The sequence below is a fragment of the Scomber scombrus genome, chromosome 7 (assembly GCF_963691925.1).
Source record: "Scomber scombrus chromosome 7, fScoSco1.1, whole genome shotgun sequence".
Taxonomy (NCBI): domain Eukaryota; kingdom Metazoa; phylum Chordata; class Actinopteri; order Scombriformes; family Scombridae; genus Scomber; species Scomber scombrus.
The window spans coordinates 21,996,618-22,019,522 of record NC_084976.1 but is presented as its reverse complement, the minus strand read 5'-3'; the positions used below and the strand labels follow the sequence as shown (position 1 = coordinate 22,019,522).

General features: G+C 36.7%; 2 protein-coding genes across 3 annotated transcripts in view; one reads left to right on the top strand and one right to left on the bottom strand.

The window, feature by feature from the left end:
• ppp1r8b (protein phosphatase 1, regulatory subunit 8b) overlaps nucleotides 1-22,905 on the top strand; it is a 126,741-nt gene that overhangs the window by 3,475 nt on the left and 100,361 nt on the right. Inside the window, exon 7 of the mRNA XM_062423286.1 lies at nucleotides 24-2,789. Within this exon, the coding sequence (XP_062279270.1) occupies nucleotides 24-377 (354 nt within the window). The 3' untranslated portion in view covers nucleotides 378-2,789. The remainder of the gene's footprint in view (nucleotides 1-23; nucleotides 2,790-22,905) is intronic.
• On the bottom strand, nucleotides 1,451-11,394 carry LOC133984042 (cytochrome P450 4B1). 2 transcript variants are annotated; one of them, XR_009925391.1, is made up of 13 exons: nucleotides 11,107-11,376; nucleotides 9,969-10,113; nucleotides 9,778-9,822; nucleotides 9,558-9,685; nucleotides 9,226-9,350; nucleotides 8,936-9,090; nucleotides 8,689-8,795; nucleotides 5,435-5,625; nucleotides 5,197-5,330; nucleotides 4,574-4,638; nucleotides 4,184-4,266; nucleotides 3,017-3,303; nucleotides 1,451-2,984 (listed from the first exon to the last, which is right to left on the bottom strand). XR_009925391.1 is itself a non-coding variant. In XM_062423280.1 (12 exons), the coding sequence occupies exons 1-12, from the start codon at nucleotides 11,296-11,298 to the stop codon at nucleotides 3,126-3,128; spliced, it is 1,548 nt and encodes a 515-aa protein (XP_062279264.1). In that variant the 5' UTR covers nucleotides 11,299-11,394; the 3' UTR covers nucleotides 1,451-3,125. The 2 variants fall into 2 exon arrangements, 1 of the variants encoding a protein (XP_062279264.1); XM_062423280.1 differs by having other exon boundaries at nucleotides 1,451-3,303; nucleotides 11,107-11,394.

Here is a 22,905-nt window from a genome sequence, read left to right as displayed (position 1 = left end):
ATACTCTGTTACCCCTGCTGCAGAAGCGGAGATCAGAGGGCCAAAACACTCTGGGTCTTGATGACCTAACTTCAAAACGCATGCATGGCTACAGCTTAAGCAGTGGTCTCTATGGGGACTTGCCTCCCACCAGTCATGAGAACCAACCAACAGGAGCTCCAGGAGGTGCTTCTATGCAGGGAGGGCTTCCTCTGCCCTTCCCCAACCCAGCACCAGAAGTGGACCTGGCCCCAGAAGCTCCCCAGCCCCCTGTCACACTCAACCCCACTCCTGTCACAGCCCCCTACCTACCAGAGACCCTCAACGAGCCACGCAAAAAGAAGTATGCCAAAGAAGCTTGGCCAGGCAAGAAGCCCACCCCTTCACTACTCATCTAACCAGTTTCTCAAAGCTGCTGACTTTCAGGTTACCAGCAGATACATCAGGGACTGTGACCTGGAGGAGGTGGTGTCATACACTTTTTTTTTATTGGTTGTGTTACTTATTGTCATCACAAAAAAGGGACCACAGAATTTCCCTGTGGTCTGTCACATGGTATCATCCATATTACCAAATCAGCAGTTTATAAGTTGGCTATGAACCAGTTCAATCTTTCTGACTGCAAACAAAGTCTAACTAATTCACAAAGCCTATCAGTACATTTGAGCCTCAGAGTGGCGTTTAGGTATACTTGTCTGTGAGTGACTGGCTACATAGCAATGGGTCATTGAGTTATTGATGTGATGGATGTAAAGTTTTGTTTTCTACTTAATACGTTTCAACATTTTTTCACTCCTTAAATATTTTGATAATGCTACTAAACAAATGGCAGAAAGTACTTTTATATGAAATATTTTACTGTGAGAAGTCAGAAAAAGTCAGAGAATCCAGACATGAAGTCACATCTGGATTAAGTTTCTATGAAAAACACAGGGCTGTTTTTTTAACACTTGCAAAACCTACTTGTGGTAATGTGATCGAGTTTTTGTTTTAGTCACGCAAACATTTCCTTTATACTTATTAGATCAACTGAAGTGCATTTGTCCCATAAGCCACTAGATGGTGACTTGTGCACAAACATCAGAGAGATTAAAATGAGGGCTGTGGATTTGCAGGTTCCATTGTTTAACCCCAACTGTGTCCAAAATCTGCATATAGCATCCCATGAAAGTAGTGCTGCAAGCTTAAAATTATTAAATATCATTAGATTCTTTTGCGGATAAAAGCCATTTGCCCTGTTCAAACATGATGTGATCGCATTTGTCCCTTGACTTTTCCAGTGTAATGGATGGGTTTGTTACCCATTTTCCCAGCACCAGTATACTGTAACTACAAGGATTTTACAGTTTTTTTATGTTTGGCAATTGATTGGACTGCTGTCACATAGTAACATAATATAGTGGAATGGATTCTAGTACAGTAACATACCAGTTTTGGTGCAAAATAAAATGTTAGTAAAAACAGAAACAGGTTTGGATTTAGGATGTTTTAATGGTTATGTAGCATGTTAACATCTTTGACATGCAACAGAGTACAGTGCAGCTTATACAGTACATAGTTAATTTTTTTTTTTTTTGCCCAGAACTAACTTGACATAGGAACTGTGCCTTTATGCACAGTAGCAGGAAAAACATAGTTAGCCGTGTCAAACATGTCAACATTAAACTGGTGGAACTTTACAGAGTGTACTCCAAGTTTAAAGGTCCCATGAAATGGTGTCATTATTTTCACAATGTGATGTTCCGTATTTCCAATTTTTGAAGTATTTTTGGGCATTTTTATTTTTATTCAAGCAACAGTAAGGGATGACAGGAATTGAAAAGACAGAAAGGTAAAATGATATACAATAAAACAGAGGATCAGATGACATTGTACCAAACATTTTGGTCACAGTATATAGTACACATCTCAACCACAAGACCACCACACTCCTCTGCATTTCCGTTTGAAACAGTTTGTTAAGATTGTAAGGTATCCATCTTAGTGTAAACCAATGTTTAACTGGTAGTTATGATAAAAATACAAGATGACCTTATTAAACTTTTTTTTTTTAATCCTCTGGTACAGCATGACATCACCACTGAAGATTTTTAGGAAGTGGTCAATTTATGGGATCTTTAAACTAGGGAAAAGTTGGACATCACAAGACAAGTGTTTCATTTTTACAAACTGCTGGTGACTTTCTGTCCTTGTGGGCATGTGGATTTTGTAATCATACGACTGTAAATAAAAAATGAATTACTTTTGACTCATAACTCTGCTGTATCTTCAGCTGTGATTAAATGTTGCACTGTTGTTTTGATATTAAATTCTTGTATTCCAAATTTATACAAAATGAAAAGTCATCTCAGTGAAAGTCCTTTGATGACTTATTTGCAGATAGTATTGCAGCATAAGCCGAATATGTTACTGAGAGCATATTAAATTACAAACTATGTTACTAAGACTTTGTTGTTGGGGTTAAACATTGACTGGATGTCTCAATAGTACTTTGGACCTTGTTTAAACCAGTTTGTGCGGCACAGACAAATCACTTTGACAGGTCAAACATTAATCTTCACACAGCAGCAGTATATTCTTAATTTTAGGTGCCGTTTTAAGAAATTAAATATAAAAATGCAGGCTAGAATCATTGTGCTCAGTTAAAACTTTTGTTGTGGCTCAGTCTTAAACCACTACTAGAGGTGAGAACCACTAGAACACAAGTGTCAAGACACTTTTGTGTTGCATGTTATAGTTTGGAAAGCTGGCAGAGAAGAGGCTGAAGATACAACTACTTCAATTATCAAATGTGATCCTTTGTTATTTGTGTGTGTTTTTTTCTATTCTGAAAAGTATTATCTTGGATAATGCATTTACAAACGAAGAAAGGAAAATGTTATCTTCCACACGTTTCATATTCATTATAAACTGATTTAGTGCAAATGTCTATCAACAGTATAGGTAATCTTATTTCACAAGTGCAAAAAATGTGTGATACAAATGTGTTAAAATAGAAATGCTACCTTTTTTTCAGCAAATAATTCCCTACAAAAACGTATTTTACTACGTTAACATGACTGCTCTATTACTGTGCAGTTCATCATCTATTAGATTCTATGTCATTGTACAGACTTACTAAATTATAAGGCTTCCAGTACTTCCCTTTACATTTGAGGATCTACAGGTTTGATCTTGATGTAGATGCCATTGAGTGAACGAAGCACCAGTCTAGGAATTATTTTGGGTTTCCTAGTGGGGTCCTCCATCAGGTGATATTTCTTTAGTGTGAGGGCTATCAACACTTTCATCTCATTCATGGCAAAGTTCTGACCAATGCAGTTCCTAAAGAGGACAACGTGAGACACAATACCAATGTGAGGATAAATGAAATCCTTTTGAGCAATAACATAAGAGGACAGTAACGTGATTAGAGTGAGACATGCAGCAGATGGACATAGTCATTATTGATCATTTCAATTCAAAGGCAAAAAGTAAGGTTGTTTTGAGATCAAAGACATCAAATCCACAGCATGATCAGAGTTGCACTTGCACACATCCTTTTTGTAGACGAAGGTGAACAAAACGGAAATACATGTAATGTCTTTGTCCAATGAGCAACTGGTGAACAAGCAATAAGTTTCACCAAATTAGTATTTACTGCACAGCTACTGTAGACTATTTCCTATATGCTGTCCATACACACCAGCACACAGTACTTTTTCTTACTATTAAACTTAATAGAAAATCATTAAGAGTAGTTTTAATACACTAATCCATCTCGGCCATAACATGTTTGCATTGTAGCATGAATGAGCCTGTCAACTAAAAGACCATACACATTAACAAGCTGATTCATGAAGAGATACACATTTATCACTTTGAACTAAGACCTGCTTATTAAAATCCTAAATCCAATTTTAAGTTTGGTTCTGTTGTTGGTTGAATATTAGATGGAAATAAAACTGAACTGAAAATACTCATATAATTTGTATTAATACGTGGCTTAATCTAGGGTTAAACTGAGTTCACACAATCTCATTTACCCTAAACCTTCATAAAACCGAACAGTTTTTTATTGTGTTGGTAAAAGGGGGCCAGTGCTAGGTTACACATCCACAAAGTGTAGACTTTTGTTAGATTAATGAGTAGGCAGCGAGTTACTGTAAACTGAGAACACCCCCCGTTCCAAGTGACAGTCACACGGTATCAGGTGCGGACATACCTTGGCCCGGCAGAGAACGGCACGAATGCATGTGGTGACCTTCTGGAAGCATTCTCTGGTAGGAAACGAAGTGGGTCAAAGACCTATGATGACACAGGATGGAAAAAACAAAACATCAGTGTGGTGTACTTATCACACAGGTGTCTGAGTTGTAATGCACCCAGACAGTCAAGACAGGAATCAACCTTATTAAAGACAATTAATCATCTTGTCACTTCCATTATTTGACATATTTCATGTTGAAGCAGAACTCTGGTTTGGCATAGAATAAGGGGCAATTATTGATTTTAATATTGTGTTATGTTCACCATGTAGTGAATGGTCAGAATGAAATCAGCACCCTATAGGGACATGCTCTAATTTACCACCAGATAATAAACCTTCACTTACTTCAGGATTTTCCCAGACTGTTTCATTCCTGTGAATTGCAAACACACTTGTTCCAATAAGAGAACCTAGGGAAAAAGGAAATAACATTTTGATGCAGGCTTGTGCTGGTACTATAAACATTAATATAATAAAGCTCTGGCTACCCTTTAACAAGCAGCGGTGCACTGGTGGATGAGTCATTACAAACCCATGCTTAGCAGCCAGATTTAGTTCAAACCCACAGAAGTTCATCTTAAATCTGAACAGACATTACAACATTTCCTCTGATACAAGAAATGCCAGGCTGAGTCTGGTCTACTATGGTGCACATCAAGAATATTTCTGTTTGATGTTTCCATTTGACATATAAAGTATAATGCTGTGGAATAAGTTGATTTCAACATCTTGGAAACAAAGGGGATGATTTGCATGTTAACGGATTAATGTGTGCTGCAAACTGGGTAAGGGCCATAGGTCCATTATGGAAAAACAACACCAACAGAAGATAGAATTTAATATTTATTTTTTTCCTAGTAGGGTAAAACTGATTATATATGCAAACGTGTGCTTTCTTATGAACTTTCCAAAAAACTGAGATATCTTCACTCATTCCTTTTACAATTAGATACAAATACATGACTGACCTTCTGGCAAAGTCCTTCCATCAAAAAAGGTCACGGGTTTGGTTATTTTTCTGGACATTCCTGGCACAGGAGGGTAAAGACGGAGGGATTCTTTTATGCACATTGTGGTGTAGGGAATCTTACTGAGATCCTCCCTAAAAAAGACACAATGTTAATCATCAGTATTCTAAACAATTAGATGGAGAGCCTTAAAGTCACGCAAACCAGCTGCTGACTTGTTTTCAACATGTAAGCCAACCATTCCATAGTGTCTTTGCCATCCAGGGCTTGAATGATCTCCTCCCTACAAATCTTCTGGTGTTCAGGGTGGCAGGCCATACAGTAGAGGATGAAAGAGATGCCACTGGCTGTGGTGTCGTGACCCTCAAACATGAATGTGTCCACCTCTGCTCGTATATCTTCATCTGATAGACCCTGCTGCTTCTCATCCTGACGTTCAAATAAAACGACAAAAAGTAAATGTGAAATAAATGTATTATTTATTACTAATATTATAGACTATATTCATAATAAAATAAAAAAATAAAATATACAATAAACACATGGCAGTCAGCTTTGTGTTAAGTATTGGAAGTCATGGAGGTAGCACATGTGTGTTCCCTCAGAGGGTGGAGTTAGCAGTTACAAGGGAAGTGGACGTTCCAAACTGTGACATAACAGTGAACACTGGATGAGAGGGCAGCCGACAAGCCAACACAAACACAGTATATTTGGACAGCGGGGAGAACATAAACAGAGTTGAGGATATAAGACAACAAATAAACCCCCCTCCCAGACTGTGTTCTACATGCCAGTAGTCATTTTTTTCTGAAATTATAGCCTGTATGAAATCAACTACATGCAGCCTTGATATTATCCCCACTATGTTTCCTAAAGAGGTTACTGGCACAGTTGAGCCCAGTGTTTTATTGAGTATTAATAGCTCCTTAGTAAAAGGTATTCTTCCAATCATTTTTAAACATGCTGTGGTCTAACCTCTTTTAAAGAAACCCAACTTCGATCCATCTGTTCTTAACAATTTTAGGTCAATTTCTAAACCTCCATTTTTATCAGAAAGTTCTAGAAAGGTAACCAATGACCTCCTTTAAGCAGCCAACAGGGGGGTGAGTGCAGTTTTAATTTGTTTTAGACCTAAGTGTAGCATTAAACACAGTAGATCATATAATTTTTATTGACTCATTTTAGCACCTTGGTTGGCATCAAGGTTAAGGTGGTTTTATTATTGCCTTTTAGAAAGAACCTTCTCGGTCACTGTAGGTAATTAACTATCTTCTACAACTTATATTACCAGTGGTGTACAGCAAGGTTCAATTTTAGGTCATAATTTATTCTCTATCTTAATGCTTCCACTTGGCCAAATCATCCAATGTCAACACAATCTCTATTTTCATTGCTACTTGATGACACACAAGATATACCTTCCCCTGAGAAATGGTGACCCAAATAGCCTGGATGCTGACTGTCTCAGAGATATCAATTGTTGGATGGCACAACATTTCTTTCAGGTCAACAGATAAAAAACAGAAATAATATTGTTCAGTGTCCCAAATTCTAAAGGTTTCTTTGAGAGTGGCCTTGGTCCCTTGTCTGTCTATGTGAAGTCCACTGCCAGAAACTTGTGAGTACTTATTGACTTAGTTCTAAACTTTGAACCACAGATAAAGAAAGTTGTTCAGTCCTGCTTCCTTAAACTAAGAAATATTTCCAGAATTAAAACAATGCTTTCACACAGTGACCTAGAAAAAATCACTCATGTAGCTACTAATCTTATCGAGACTACTACCTCCTTTCTGGCATAAACCTGAAGTCATTCTCTCGCCTCCACCTAATTCAGCCTGCAGTAGCTCAGCTTCGAACTGGTCTAACAGATGACTTCACATCACCCTGACAATCCCGGCGTCCTTCCACTTTCTCCCTGTTCAATTTAGAATTGATTTTGAAGGTTGTACTGATCACTTATAAACTGCAATTGATTCTGGCTCCAAGCTACATAATGGATATGTTGGCCCCATAGCAAGTGTACAGCCTTTGATCCTCAGGTGGGGCCCTTCTGGCTGTCCTGAAGTCGAGGCTTAAATCTAAAGGTGACTGTGCTTTGTCCATCAGGGCCCCTCAGCTTTGGAACGACCTGCCTGAGGAGATAAGGCTTGCAGATTCACTGACTTCTTTTAACCCGTTTTTATAGACTTGCTTTTATGCAATGTCATCTTTTTACCGTCTTGTCATCTTGTGTCTTTTTGTCTTGTCTCTACTGTGTTTTAGAATCTTTTGCCTTAACGTAACCAAAATGTTGTGGTGCTTTTGTTTTGTTTTGGCCTTACTGATTGGCTCTCTATTGATTTATTGCTTTCTGCGTATCCTGCTTTTGTTTCATCTGTCAAAGCGCATTGTCAACTCTGTTTTTAAAAGTGCTTTATACATAAATCTTTTATTATTATTATTATTATTATTATTATTATTATTATTATTATTATTATTATTATTATTATTATTATGTCGCTCATGTGGGATGTAGCAATGGTAAACCATGGTGCACTTACTCACTCTGTACTCTGTAATTATATTTTTATTACAAATTCTTATACAGCCCATACAGTGACTGGTGTTAAAGGTAAATACATTTGAACACTGCCCTCATCAGCAAACTTTTCTTTGATCTGAAGACACTCAATCTCACACAAGAAATGATGTCTTGCTATGTTTACAATATTTATCAGATATTTTAAAGAAACAGCCTAATCTTTTTGTGCTGTTGTCTGGTATGAAAACCTTAACATGACCAGGCTTACATAGGAATGTTTACAGTCAACAGAAGCTTGCAGAAAGCCAACACTGTCCTAGATCTGCTGCTCAAGAATACCTTTTAAGAGGACAAAATGCACAAAAAACCTTTGTGCCAGTGGTCATTGATATGCTGAACATCGGATAGCTTATGCACATTAACAACAGGCCTCTCTGCTTGCTTTTGCCACTTGCACATCATTTGCACTTTATGCTACCTCATCTCTCATATGATGTCAGGTTTTACACATGATTGTATTTAATTCTTTATCTATCTCAAAGTTTGTCATTTTCTATTACTCTACATTTATGAGTAGCTGTCCCTATTTGTTAGTGCAGTTTTAAACCCTGGTTGCACATCAAACTTTTACCCTTTACAGGACAATAACCAATCACTGTGACCTTAAAATGCTGTGTGCCTTTGTGTTGGCTGTATATTTGTGTGCTGAGTTTTTGGCTGTCTGCTACTTTAGAGCTGTTTTTGCTTTAAATGTCTTTATAAAGGTATTCTCAATCATAGTTAGTCTCATTAATCATTTTAAAATTACTTTCTCTAGAGATTTTTCTAACTTCTTGTTTTAACAGTTTATGTACAATTCATCCGCTTAAAGGTTTGTAGACTAGTTTGGTACGAGTGTCATTACACTACCAAATATTAGATTGTGTAATTTTGTGAAATCATTGGGTTGTAGTGAATATCACATAACATACTCTTGCAAAGAGAAGTATGTCCAGGAAGTCCAGATGTCTCTTGGCCTGTATGTGGTCCAGCTCCTTCTCTGCCTTAAGTGCTGCTTTTCTCTTTCTTATGACTTCCTCTTTAACAAACAAGATAATGGATGAGTTTTGTAGACTAACTCTTAAAATGCAACAAGTAAAAATGTTAGCCATTTATATTGAAAGCTCATTGTATGGGCACACTATATTGACATTTTGGCAGTTCATCAGATTGTTTTACCTGTGTGGCTGTGAGCCACCTTGCATGCTTTCCTGTATCTGAATCCATGTGGGCTGAGGTAGAAAATCAGGTCATTGTGGTATGGAAATGTCCTGAACCGCAGGTTAATCAGATCACTGAGCTCATACACTGCTTTGATGTATGCATTTGTTCCGCTGCAATGAGAATGTAACATGTGTCCATTAAACAGATTTCTTCCACTCATAATTCATACAGCAAAGGAAGTAACTGGAAATATGTGGTCGAACATGAAATCATCAACGGTGGGAAGAAAGTTTCTATAAACTGACCTCTCGGTTTGACAGTTGCTGTTGTAGCTGAATGCACACTTCATGATGCTGTCCAGTGTCATGAGGCTTACGTGTTCAAACAATTCAAATGAGTTGCTGGTGTTTGCGTGACTTTCCCATTTGTCCTGGCAACAGTAAGAGAGCAGATGTCAAATCTCTACAGGAGATGGAAAAAACTCAACACAACACACCAATTAGATCACCCAACTCTGACACAAAATATGTAATCTGGACAGCCTCAGACTATGATTTTATCATAACTTAATCATTTCATTTTGTATTTGCGTATAATGAATTATGATTTAAACACATATAAACTTTCATTTACATACCAACATAGTTTTAGCAGAATCGGACATCAGTTTTACGTATGGTTTCAAAACATCATAATGGAAACCTGGGGTCAATAGCCTTCTATGACGAAACCACTTCTGACCTTTTGACACCAATAAACCTTCCCCTGGAGACAGAAACAGACAGTGATTGTGCATGGGAGGAAACTCTATAACAAGCGTTACATGAGCTGTAGGAGAAAGGCAAAAGGTGTCTTACCAATCCAAGATTCAATAAACTTATATGCAAAATCATCTTTTGGCTCTGTTAGGTAACAAACAAATAAAAAATAGTGTTATATCGACTTTTAGTTGTAAAAGTGAGGCACAATGGCATTTTATGAAGCACTGAATTGGTTACACTGATATAAACGTGTATCATTAAAGATATAAACAATCACACATATAAACCTGTTGATGCCAGTATTGTCTTCACATAATCTGGATGGTGAATGTTGAGGAAACAAACGACGGGACCAAACATCAGTGGGAAGGCATAAGGATACTGCTTTCCCCATTTTACCAATTTGTCCAAGTCAGTCCCATCCTGTTTAAACTGAAAGGGAAATTTCAGCATTTGTAAGCTTGAGCAAACTTCTCAACACTGCAGCCTGCATGCTTTGCAACTAGTTAATGAATCATTGGCATGGAGGAGCTGTTTGCTTAAATTATGTTTAACAACTGCGTGTCTCTGTTGAGGAAATATAAAGTAGCAAAACCAACCAACCAACTTTAGTCTTATAAGATTGTTGCATGTTTCATATGTTATAACATTATATTAATCTGTAAAGTAAAGCGGCCAGACAAATGTAGTTGAGTATAAAGTAACTTCAATTTCATAAATAACTTCAATTTCATAAATGGAAATACTCAAAGTGTCTTAACTTAAGAGTAGTACTTGGACCAATTTACAACAAAGCGCCCACATAGACAGTGTTGGGGAGTAACTAGTTACATGTAATGGCGTTATGTAATTTAATTACAAAATACATGTAACTGTAATCCGTAATAGTTACTGAGAAAAAAATTGCAATTAAATGACAGTTACTTTTGAAAATGTTGATGATTACAAAGGGGGTTACATCTGAAGACAGACCTTTAAGAAGAGGAGGGTTTTCCTCCTTTTAGAAATATTTAATATGTTACTCAATACTGATATTACTGTTTTTAATTATTTGAAAACAATTTTAAAAATATATATTTTGTAAATAAATCATGAACTGGGCTTAAATGGTGTCACAGTACAAATTAAGGCCATGCCAGACTTTTTTCATAAAATATATTTATTTTATATTCCAAAATCTACATGAACTAATGAATACATTTTCAAATGAGAGATAAATATTGCTTCAATCATGCAAGTATCCATGAAAAACACCTGAAATTAGATGTTGGTGGCCTTATTGGGTACACTTCATTTAACATAACAGTTGAAAACATTCAATTCATTCAAAGTAACCTTCCCAACCCTGCAGACTGCAGCCTAACAAACAGTATGTAGACTGTGCACAAAGTGGTTGCTACGTTACTGTTATGGTGCATGGCTCACATCCATAACATGTCCCAGAAGCCAGTGTCCCGGTGGTCCCGTGAAAGCTGAAAAATCTCGAATCGCATCATTCCTTTTGCGGAGCGCGATGAACAACTTGTAGACAACGGCGACGAGACAAAGTAGACCAAACAAGTGATGCACGTGATGCCAGCCAGACTGAAATGGCACGAGCGCTTCAGCGAAAACCATCCCAGTGCTGGCTTTGTGTCGCGGGAGAAAAAAGAATGAAACGACAGTGGAGAAAGTGTCCCACCGGATGATGAACACGGAGGTGGGGGAAGCAATCGCACCAGTAGTTGGGTATGACGTAATGGCCGCTGCCCCCGGCCTGCCTGTCAAATGATGACTACACGCGTTGACGGAAATATCGGATTTTAGAAATGAACGTGGTAGGCTATGTTGGATTGAGAAAGTTCAGAGTCATAATCAGGGGCGGATCTAGGAGTTGGGTCAAAATGGGGGGCTCAACCTAGAGCACTCAGGGCCAGAGCCTTTTATTATTGTTTTTGGATGGTTCACATGTGCAGAATTTATTTTTACTGCATTGTATGACTACTGCAAACATCATTAGTAGTAGTAGTAGAAGTAGATTCCTGTCTCCACTCCTATTATTTTCAATGTTGATTGATTGTTAATCACTGTGCGTCTCTTTCACTCTTTCCCTCTTCTCCCTTTCTCTCTCTCTCCCTCAACCCCAACCGGTCAAGGCAGATGGCTTCTCACCTAGAGCCCAGTCCTGCATGAGGTTTCTTCCTGTTAAAGGGGAGTGTTTCCTTGCGCTGTCGCCAAGTGCTTGCTCATGTAGGAATGTTGAATCTCTTTAAATTAAATTAAAGTGTATGGTCTGGATCTGCTCTATGTGAAAAGTGCCTTGAGATGACTTGTGTTGTGATTTGGCACTATATAAATAAAGATTGATTGATTGATAGTAGTGATTATTTTGGTCCTTATGAACTATTTTCCAAAAATAATGCACATTAATAAAAGTTCATTAAGTTTTTAAACTATATTTCACTCAGTAAAACTGCCTAATCTTTAACTCTAAATCACAACTGTTGTAAACTCACTCAGATTTAGTCAGCAGCTTTTTTAAATAGATTTGGGGCTTTTGAGAAAATGTTTGTGGCTGCACCCTAAAAGCCATCCCTAGTTCCGCCGCTGGTCAGAATCTGCTTTTTCGGCCAAGTATGTTAACTCGTACCAGGGATTTAACTCCGAATTTAGTGGTTGTCAATGTGCTTAAACACAACTATCTTCAGAGATATACACAAGGACAACAAGCCGAACAAAGACAATTACATCATCAACATAAATATATCACTATAATGTACAAGCAAGTGGGTGAAAAAATAGATAGATAATATAGATAATTGTAGAAACAAGCAGAAAATTACATAAAATGTCTATAAACAGGTGAAACCATTTCTGCAAACAGGATAAAAATAGTGCAAAGTGTGCAAGAGTGAAAGGAGTGCTAAAATAAATACTGAATGGTTATAACTAGGTAACTATGAGCAGTACTGCTCAACTACTATACAGTTCTGAATGATGCATATTGCAAGTTAGTATATCTTTGTTAATGATTACCTGAGGAGCTATTCAATCATAATAATGACCATTAAAATATATGTTATCAACAGTTTTGTTTATTAACTATTAACAATTTGTGTCAATTTGTCTCAAACCACACACGCATACACATTACTCACTTTATTAAGTTTTAGTACTTTTTCAGGTGAGAAAGTAACCATTTCGATGGTCATATGTGGTCAGTTTATCCAAATAACACCTAATTGGAAATTTGGATCTCTATGATCTGATGAACTGATCTGTGCAGCTCTGCAGCTCTTTGGTAATTAATTTATTCATTCATTTATTCATGACTCCATAGCACTTTGATATCTTGATGATGCCATAGCACAGATTCACTGTAAACAGTTAGCTTTACATTATATTCAATGAGTGCTATTTCTATAAGTGTTGGGGTGATACGTTTGGGGGGAAGGGGTTGGATGAAGGGGGGGCTATTGGTTTGGAGCAGGTGGCCAAATCTTACATATTTCACGTTTAAGGTACCCTAGTTTGTCCAGTGTTTTAGTTTCAATTAGGCTATACACCTTTAAAATTCCAATCAGTCCGTCTAGAAATTGAAGAGACAGGAGCATACAATATGTAGCCCTCATACTGACTACAGGAAGGCCCTGGTACTTTCTGCAGGGTTTACATGTTATTTCTGTAATTTCACAGGTTTCTTACAGGTGTTAGTAATAGTTTACTTTCACAAAGTGAGGACTCAAAAATCTGGTGATGTGCAGACTTAAAAATTGAATGAATATTAATGTCTAAATCTCTCTGAGATTTTAAAACAACAAGTTATAGTCACAGACACACTCATTACAACTGATAAATATCCAAATGAAAGCTCTGGTAGTCAAATGTGAGTCATGCTGATTCATATTTTTCATGTCATGTGAATTTTCCATTGTTGAACTTTCCACGCTTTGTTCTCGGTGTCAGTTTCTGTTAACCTAAATAATCTTTAAACCTTCAATGTACTCAAGTAAACCTGATTCAGTGTTATATCTGAGCACACCAACTTATCTTTTATCAATTAAAATGAGAAAGTCATTGCAAGAAATTTCAGTTTAAGCTTGGTAGGTGAGAGATTAATTTCTTTCTTTTTCTTTTACTCACATAATGTGCTTATGATCTCATATATGTATAAACAGCATACTTCTTCCTGTATAAACAGGAAGCAGAAACTGGTTGACACCTTTATGTAAGAAATAAGACTTTTGGCATAGAGTAAGTACTGTCTCACGCCTTTGCAAATGTAATTGGTGAAATGATGTCACACCATCAGAAAAAGAGCGGGGGCAAAAGCCACGCTAAGTTTCCTCTACACTGGCTGTTGGACCACTTCCGATGTTTCAACAATAGTTTAGTTGCCATGCTTTATCTAAAACCTTCTTATGTGATGCAGAGTCTCTGATCTGTGTTTTGATGAGCAGAAATAGTGTGATAATAGAGGTGATGTTTCTGCCAGTTTTACTTTTCATTTCTGCAGCGATAAAACTGTCTCTACCACGATGGAAAAAGGATTTATTTTTCTCCTGATTGTTTGTAACTCACCCACCTTTACCTCAGGAAACAGTAAGTATTTAATTTTATATATAATTTTAAGAAGGTTGCTGTTGTTTGTGAATATTTTATTCATATTTTTCATTTTTCAAGCCACTATTAGTGTGTAACGGAAAATGATATTTCAACAGACCTTCAGTTCTCACTGGGATGTTCAGCTGTGATACCTTGCCAACATAAGAGAGGAGATTCAGACGTTATCAAATGGTTTTATAGTAAAGATATACATTCTAAAAAAATCCAGATATTTGTTGAAGGAAAGGGGGGATCTCCACGCTACAATGACAGCTGGAAGGACAAAATTACTGCCAGGTCCAACGGTTCCTTGGTCATTAATTCTTTTACAGAGGATTATCAAGGCCTGTACTGGTGTGACATTTGTCATCAAGACAGCTGCGAGGCTAAAATGTCTACAGTCACCATAGTGGATAAAGGTCAGAATTATTGTTATAGTCATGATTAGTTCTCTTAAATTGGAATCATTAAAATACCAACTTGCCCATCATCTATTCAAATAAAGAATATCTTTTTTCTTCTTCAGAAATTATAAATGAAACTTCTGAGCGAGTCTTCGTTACGGCAGGCAGCAGTTTCACACACGTATGTCCCAGTGAATCTACAAAATGGACTTTTCAAGCAAGCAACACAACTGCTCTCCAGAACTCAGTACAAGGACCTGAGACAGACTTTGTAACATTCAACAAGTCTATACACATTGTAAATGTCAAAAGAGAAGATGCTGGGAAATATACCTGCTGGACGAGTAAATGTTACGGACACAAACAGAAGCTACTTACTATCAACTTGTGTGTTATCACAGGTGAGAAAACATGAAAACACATACATTGGCTTATGTCAATATTAAATGATTTAACTCACAATTGTTTTTTTGTTTTGTTTTTACATTACAGTCCAGCAGAGTGAGGATTCATCCGTTTCTTGTGATGTGATGTGTGACATGGAATTCAAAAACATCAAACCAAACAGCAGATTAAATGTGGAGACAGACACAGGGACTATATCTGTGACTGTAGTAACATATGGGTCTTTACATTGCACTGTAAAGACCACCATTAACAGTACAGTTAACAGCACCCATGAACCGTCAATAACTTCAAACAAAACCACAGGTGGCTGTTTTACCGTATCTCTCTTAAAGGAGTTTGTGAATTGAATCAAAGGAATATCAATTCACATATTTCTGGTTTTACAGGTCCTCCTACAGTGCATGGAGATCTGACAGCAATCATTTGTGGAACATCAGCAGGGACTGCATGTCTTATTTTAGTGGCACTTTTAATTTGCTGCCTCAGACTGCGATTACGAGCAGGTAGAGTATGCAGCTCTTTGTCTTATTGAAACTTCCTGTTTATTGCTTGTTCAGTGGTCTCCTGCCTTTGATCAATGTGGCAGAAATTGAAGCACATTTCTGGGGCTCAGGTTAGGCAAGTTCATGTGTTTGTTTCTCTTTCTATGTCTCTAAAGATTTTTGTGATTGTTCTCCGGGTTGTGGTGCAGGTGAAGGGGTAAGTGTTAGACAATCTACCATGTAGCAATGAACAACTGGCATGTTAGTTGTTTCTATTAAGTAATGTAAATTCATACCTGTGATTACAGGGGGAAGAGGAGGCTTCAGTGGTTTATTCATCAATTATCATCAGAAAACCTGCAAAGACAACAAATAATCAAATGACTCGTAATGATTGTGTATACAGTAAAATAAATGTGTAAAGAAAGAATTCTGGCTGATGATTAAGTAGTTGATTGCCAAAGAATAACCTGTGTTTTATGTAAAAAAAAAAAAAAGAAAAGAAAAGAAAAGAAAAGAAAAAGAAGAAAAAAGTCACCCACATGGATCTGAAGGTAAGGTTTGGTTGTTTTATTAACTGAATGACCCATAAGTGTGCAAGCAGCAGCCATTTTTTTCTTTAACCTTTCAAACAAGAGAACATCCTTTATGACATTTTTAAAGAGTTCTTACACTTTACTTGAATCTTTGCAATGCTAGCCTATTTTATATTAAAACTACATTTCAGAGTGAAAAATGTACTTTTTTACTCCCCTAAGTTTATTTGTCAGCTTGTTATTAATTGTTTTTATTAGTTATTAAACATATTTTACACTACTCAACTGTTGTTAAAAAGTTAGAAATAACTGTACCTAAAGCAACTACAACATTAAAATGCTGCATATGCACAGTGAGGGAAAGTAATTAAGTACATTTTACTCAAGTTTTTTCTCACCTTTCCTCTTCACCCTGTATACAGCAGACTTCGGATACTCAATGGACAGTTGCCACCTCCAGAAGTTCTCTGATGACACTGCCATTTTGGGATGTGTGTCAGAGGGAACGACTGTGAGTACAGGAAGGTCATCATGGACTTTGTTGACTGGTTTGAGCAGAACCACCTACAAGTAAACGCCAGCAAGACAAGGGAGATGGTGGTTGACTTCCACCGAAAACCCTCCAACATTGCACCGGTGAACATCCAGGGACATCGAGAGAGTGAGGACATACAAGTACCTGGGTGTCCACTTTAACAATAATCTGGACTTGTCAGATAACACTGACTCTATTTACAAGAAGGGTCAGTGATGTTTACACCTGCTGAGGATGCTTGCATCGTTTGGTGTGTTCAGACCACTGATGAGAACCTTCTTTGACTCTGTGGTGTGGGATAAGAACTGACTCAACAGACTGATAAAAAGAGCTAGCTCAGTCTGTGGCTGTCCCCTGGACTCGATACAGGTGGTGGGAAAGAGGAGGGTTTTGGCCAAACTGTTCACCATCATGGACAACACCTCCCTCCCTATGCATCAGACTGTGAGGGCCTTAAGCAGCTCCATCCGTGACGGATCAAACACCCCAAGTTTAAGAAGGAGCGCTTCTGCAGGTCCTTTATTCCCACTGCAGTCAGACTGTACAATGCTGCACTATAATTTGCACTTTAAGATCCTTTTTTAGTTTTTAATTTAAATTTAAATGTTATTATTGTTGTATACATATGTTTTTTAAATTTATTTATTTTTGGTCATATCCCTATCTTTTTGAGCTGCTGTAACGATTAATTTTTCCCCACTGTGGGATCACTAAATGTATCTTTATCTTTATCTTTAATAATGTAAATGTAATGTAATAATAATGTTACCCAATGCACCATCTAGTGGTGTCTCAGCTGCTATGAGTATGTGCATGTCTGTTTGTGTGTGTGTGTGTGTGTGTGTGTGTGTGTGTGTGTGTGTGTGTGTGTGTGTGTGTGTGTGTGTGTGTGTGTGTGTGTGTGTGTGTGTGTGTGTGTGTGAGAGAGAGAGAGAAAGTGTGTGTGTGCATGTTCATCTGCCGGAAAGCAAAAAAATGATTGAATATGAATGTGTCTAAACCTCTGAGACACACATTACAATTAATAAATGTTGCATTGTTGAACTTCCATACTTTGTGCTTCTTGTCAGTTTCTGTTAATGTAAATAATCTTTGAACTTTTACATTTTGCTGTATTTTTTGCATACAAACAGTGTAGCAACATGTCCGCAGATAGAAGTTGGACAGTGCTGTGTATATGACTGATTTAATGCGACACAAAGAAGGCAAAACTGCTAGTAAACAGGATATTACTACAACTTTCACACTGTCAAGGTATGGGGCTACAATCTTGGATTTTGAGGTTGGGGCTGGTGGGATTTATCCGACTTTCCGAGTCAGAGATCCGACTTCAGGGGGAGTTCCAGTTGAGAAATCCAACTGGGAAATGGAAATTCCAACTTCCGAGTACAACTGGAAAGCACCATCAAAGTCACATCTACCAACTTGAATCTCACGTGAAGTTATCTCACCACATCACTTCCGCCATCTTGACACCCACACATGTACATATGTACACTTGTATATATGTGCTTGACCATAAACAGCTGCTGCTATATGTGTGTTGTTTAGCTTGGTCTTAGTGCTTGTTTATTTGTTTGTTTATTGAAACACTTTTTGACTTTGTTGATTCTTGTGGAAATTAATAAACATTGTTATAGCTTTAAAGAGAAGTCCTATTGACATGATTATGCACATTTATTGTGAAAGGTGGCTGATTGAGAGAGTCAGAGCTCGGACTCAACCCTTCACTGTTCACTTGTGGATGCTGACATGTTAGCAGCTATAAGTGAACTATTCAGTACATGAGACTACTCTATTGTTTGGTTATTGGCCCTGGTTTCCAGTTGGTGCCCTGTATTATTAATTCAAATACAAATTTCCCCTTTTAATAATTTTAAATTATCTTTGATAATTATAAATGATTGCTAATAACCAAACATTACTGAGAACATCGACCTATCTTTTATTAATTAAAGTAAGATAGTCATTGCAAGAAATCCCACCTTGGCAGATGAGAAATTAATTTCTTTCTTCTTCTTTTTGTCTCGCATAATGTATTTATTATCTCATAGATGTATAAACAGCATTCATAATGTATGAACTACACAAAGTAGAAACAGTTTGACACCTTTAAATGTATGTACTGTTTCACACTCATGCTAATGCAGTAGGTGTAATGATAGTGGTCACACCATCAGAAAAAAAGATGGCTGTAAAAACCACTGTTAGTTTCATCTCCACTGACTGTTGGACCACTTCCGATGTTTCAACAAGAATTTAGTTGTCATACTTTATTTAAAACATTCTGATGTGATGTAGAGTCTCTGATCTGTGTTTTGATTAGTAGAAATAGCGTGACAACATAGAGGATGTTTCTGCCAGTTTCAGTTTTGTCTTCATTTCTGCAGCAATAAAACTGTCTCTACCACGATGGAAAAAGGATTTATTTTTCTCCTGATTATTTGTAACTCATCCACGTTTACCTCAGGAAACAGTAAGTAACTGACTAAATCACTGATATTAATATTTTAAAAGACAATTCTAAGGTTGCTGTTGTTTGTGAATATTTTATTCATATTTTTCATTTTTCAAGCCACTATTAGTGTGTAACAAAAACTGATATTTCAACAGACCTTCAGTTCTCACTGGGATGTTCAGCTGTGATACCTTGCCAACATAAGAGAGGAGATTCAAACATTTTCAAATGGTTTTACAGTAAAGATATACATTCTACAAAAATCCAGATATTTGTTGAAGGAAAGGGGGGGACTCTACGCTACAATGACAGCTGGAAGGACAAAATTACTGTTAGGTCCAACGGTTCCTTGGTCATTAATTCTTTTACAGAGGATTATCAAGGCCTGTACTGGTGTGACATTTGTCATCGAGACAGCTGCGAGGCTAAAATGTCTACAGTCACCATAGTGGATAAAGGTCAGAATTATTGTTATAGTCATGATTAGTTCTCTTAAATTGGAATCATTAAAATACCAACTTGCCCATCATCTATTCAAATAAAGAATATCTTTTTTCTTCTTCAGAAATTATTAATGAAACTTCTGAGCCAGTCTACGTTACGGCAGGCAGCAGTTTCACACACGTATGTCCCAGTGAATCTACAAAATGGACTTTTCAAGGAATCAACAGAACCACTCTCCAGAACTCAGTACAAGGACCTGAGACAGACTTTGTAACATTCAATAAGTCTATACACATTGTAAATGTCAAAAGAGAAGACGCTGGAAAATATACCTGCTGGACGAGTAAATGTTACGGACACAAACAGAAGCTACTTACTATCAACTTGTGTGTTATCACAGGTGAGAAAACATGAAAACACATACATTGGCTTATGTCAATATTAAATGATTTAACTCACAATTATTATTTTGTTTTGTTTTGTTTTGTTTTTTTTACATTACAGTCCAGCAGAGTGAGGATTCATCCATTTCTTGTGATATAATGTGTGACATGGAATTCAAAAACATCAAACCAAACGGCAGATTAAATGTGGAGACAGACACAGGGACTATATCTGTGACTGTAGATCCATACAAGTCTTTAAATTGCACTGTAAAGCAGATGTTTGATGGATACAGTACAGTTAACAGCACCCATGAACCGTCAATAACTTTAAACAAAACCACAGGTGGCTATTTTACCGTATCTCTCTTAAAGGAGTTTGTGAATTGAATCAAAGGAATATCAATTCACATATTTCTGGTTTTACAGGTCCTCCTACAGTGCATGGAGATCTGACAGCAATCATTTGTGGAACATCAGCAGGGACTGCATGTCTTATTTTAGTGGCACTTTTAATTTGCTGCCTCAGACTGCGATTACGAGCAGGTAGAGTATGCAGCTCTTTGTCTTATTGAAACTTCCTGTTTATTGCTTGTTCAGTGGTCTCCTGCATTTGATCAGTGTGGCAGAAATTGAAGCACATTTCTGGGGCTCAGGTTAGGCAAGTTCATGTGTTTGTTTCTCTTTCTATGTCTCTAAAGATTTTTGTGATTGTTCTCCGGGTTGTGGTGCAGGTGAAGGGGTAAGTGTTAGACAATCTACCATGTAGCAATGAACAACTGGCATGTTAGTTGTTTCTATTAAGTAATGTAAATTCATACCTGTGATTACAGGGGGAAGAGGAGGCCTCAGTGGTTTATTCATCAATTATCATCAGAAGACCTGCAAAGACAACAAACAATCAAATTACTTACAGTGAGTGTCTGTAAAGTAAAATACATTTTTAAAGAAAAGGTCCCACCTTATTATTAAGTAGTTGATTGCCAAAGAATAACCTGTGTTTTTCTTTTTAAAAAAAAGTTTGTGATGTCACTCACGTGGATCTGAAGTTAAAGTTTATTTAGTTTATTAACTGAGTGACCCATAAGTGTGCAAGCAGCAGTTATTTTTTCTCTTTATCCCTTCCAACACAAGAACATCCTTTATGATTTTTTTGGGGGGTTCTTACACTTTGCTTGAATATTTGTCTTTTTTTTCCTTCTTTTTTTAACGTAAAGTACATTTCAGAGGGGGAAAAAAAACGTTTAACTCAGCTACATTTATTTGAGAGCTGATTTGTAGTTATTTCAATTTATCTTCAATTGCTTTTATCTGTTGAATACAGTTTGTTTATTCTTTCTTTTTCTACATTGAAATGGTTTTTACTCATCAAATTGTTTTGATTTGTTCTCTTTTATAATTGTATAAAATGATTTCATGATTTGTGTAGTTTACTGCCTTGTGAAGCACTTTGTAAGTGTTTTTGATTTTTTTGAAGTGCTCTATAAAATAAAGTTTATTATTATTCTTACTATTCTTATTCATATTGTTATTCTTATTCGTATTATTACTACATTATAACATATTATTGGTACATTTTACTCAAGTATACTGTAGTTTTTGAGATGCTTTACTTCAATATTTCCACTTTATGGTACTATACTTCTACCCCTCTAAATTTTATGAGGAAATATTAGGCTATACTTTGATGCCAGTACATTTACACGATGGGGTCAAGTTATAATAATTTCGCAAATACAGATAAAAAAAGCATATCAAATATGTTTGTCTTTATAGATTTAACCATGCAAGAGTGTATGAAGTAGTTAAAACCAGCTCCACCTTAACCTCGCTTGCTATAAAAGAAAATAATATAATTGATAAATGATATATTAATAAAATGCATAATGACAACTTTTACTTTTAATGTAGCCAGCTACTTGAGTAAACTCTTGTATGCAGGACTTCTACTCTAAATGAGATATGTCTTTTAAACTGTGGTGTTACTTCACTGTCACTGTTTGTCCAGTGGCTGTCTATGTAATGCTGAACTATGAACTATGAATCAAGCCAGAGAAAGCATGAATTGAACAAAACAGACTAAACACATTCCTACTCTGTAGTAATTTGGTTTCTGCACTGTCCAGTATTATGTCACATGTGCAATTGCAATACATTCAAGAATAATAAAACAAGGCACTGAGGTCACGCTCTTTTGGGTTTCCGGCTCAAATAGGCAAACTGGGTAAAACAATATGTAATTTAAAAAAAAAAAGTCATACAAGCAGCTAGAAAAGGAAACACTTATTACATATTAAACTTTAAAAATCAAAGAGGAAAGACATTGTGTGGACGAATATCAGTAAAGTGTGACAAGGGAGTGGGGTAGTGTGAGAAACAGGAGGAAACAGAAAAGAGGAACTAGATTAAGAACAGGAAACAACAATCTATACAGCACATTATAGTGTAGCATCCAAATGGTCTTTGTGAACATGATCATTTACCAGAAACTGTGGAACATAATTTGACATATATTTGCATATTTTGCACATTTTTATAATATATATCAGATAGAAAGGACACGATGGAGGAAATGGAAGATTAGGACTATTATCAGGGGCAATACTGATGAACATACTGGACTGTGGTGTTAGGGGGCAGAAGAGAACAGGATTGATGACCTCTTTTCTTTGGCTTTTGACACCATGTAGGGTGTTGATTTTATGATTTTATGTGTATACATGCATATTTATATCTTGTAGTAGTGCATTTTATTTATTTTATTGCTTTTATCTTTCTATTGTGTACTATATCTTTTATTGTTCCTCTATTGTGTTATCTATTTATTGTGTTTTATCTTGTTGTGCAGTACTTTGGAAAACCTTGTGTTTGTTAAAATCGTGCTATATAAATAAAGTGGATTGGGCTGATGGAAAATGTGTGACAATCTTAAAACTGTAGGACTTACTAACTCCAGAAGATGGCAGTATTGCCAAACTATGAAAACTATC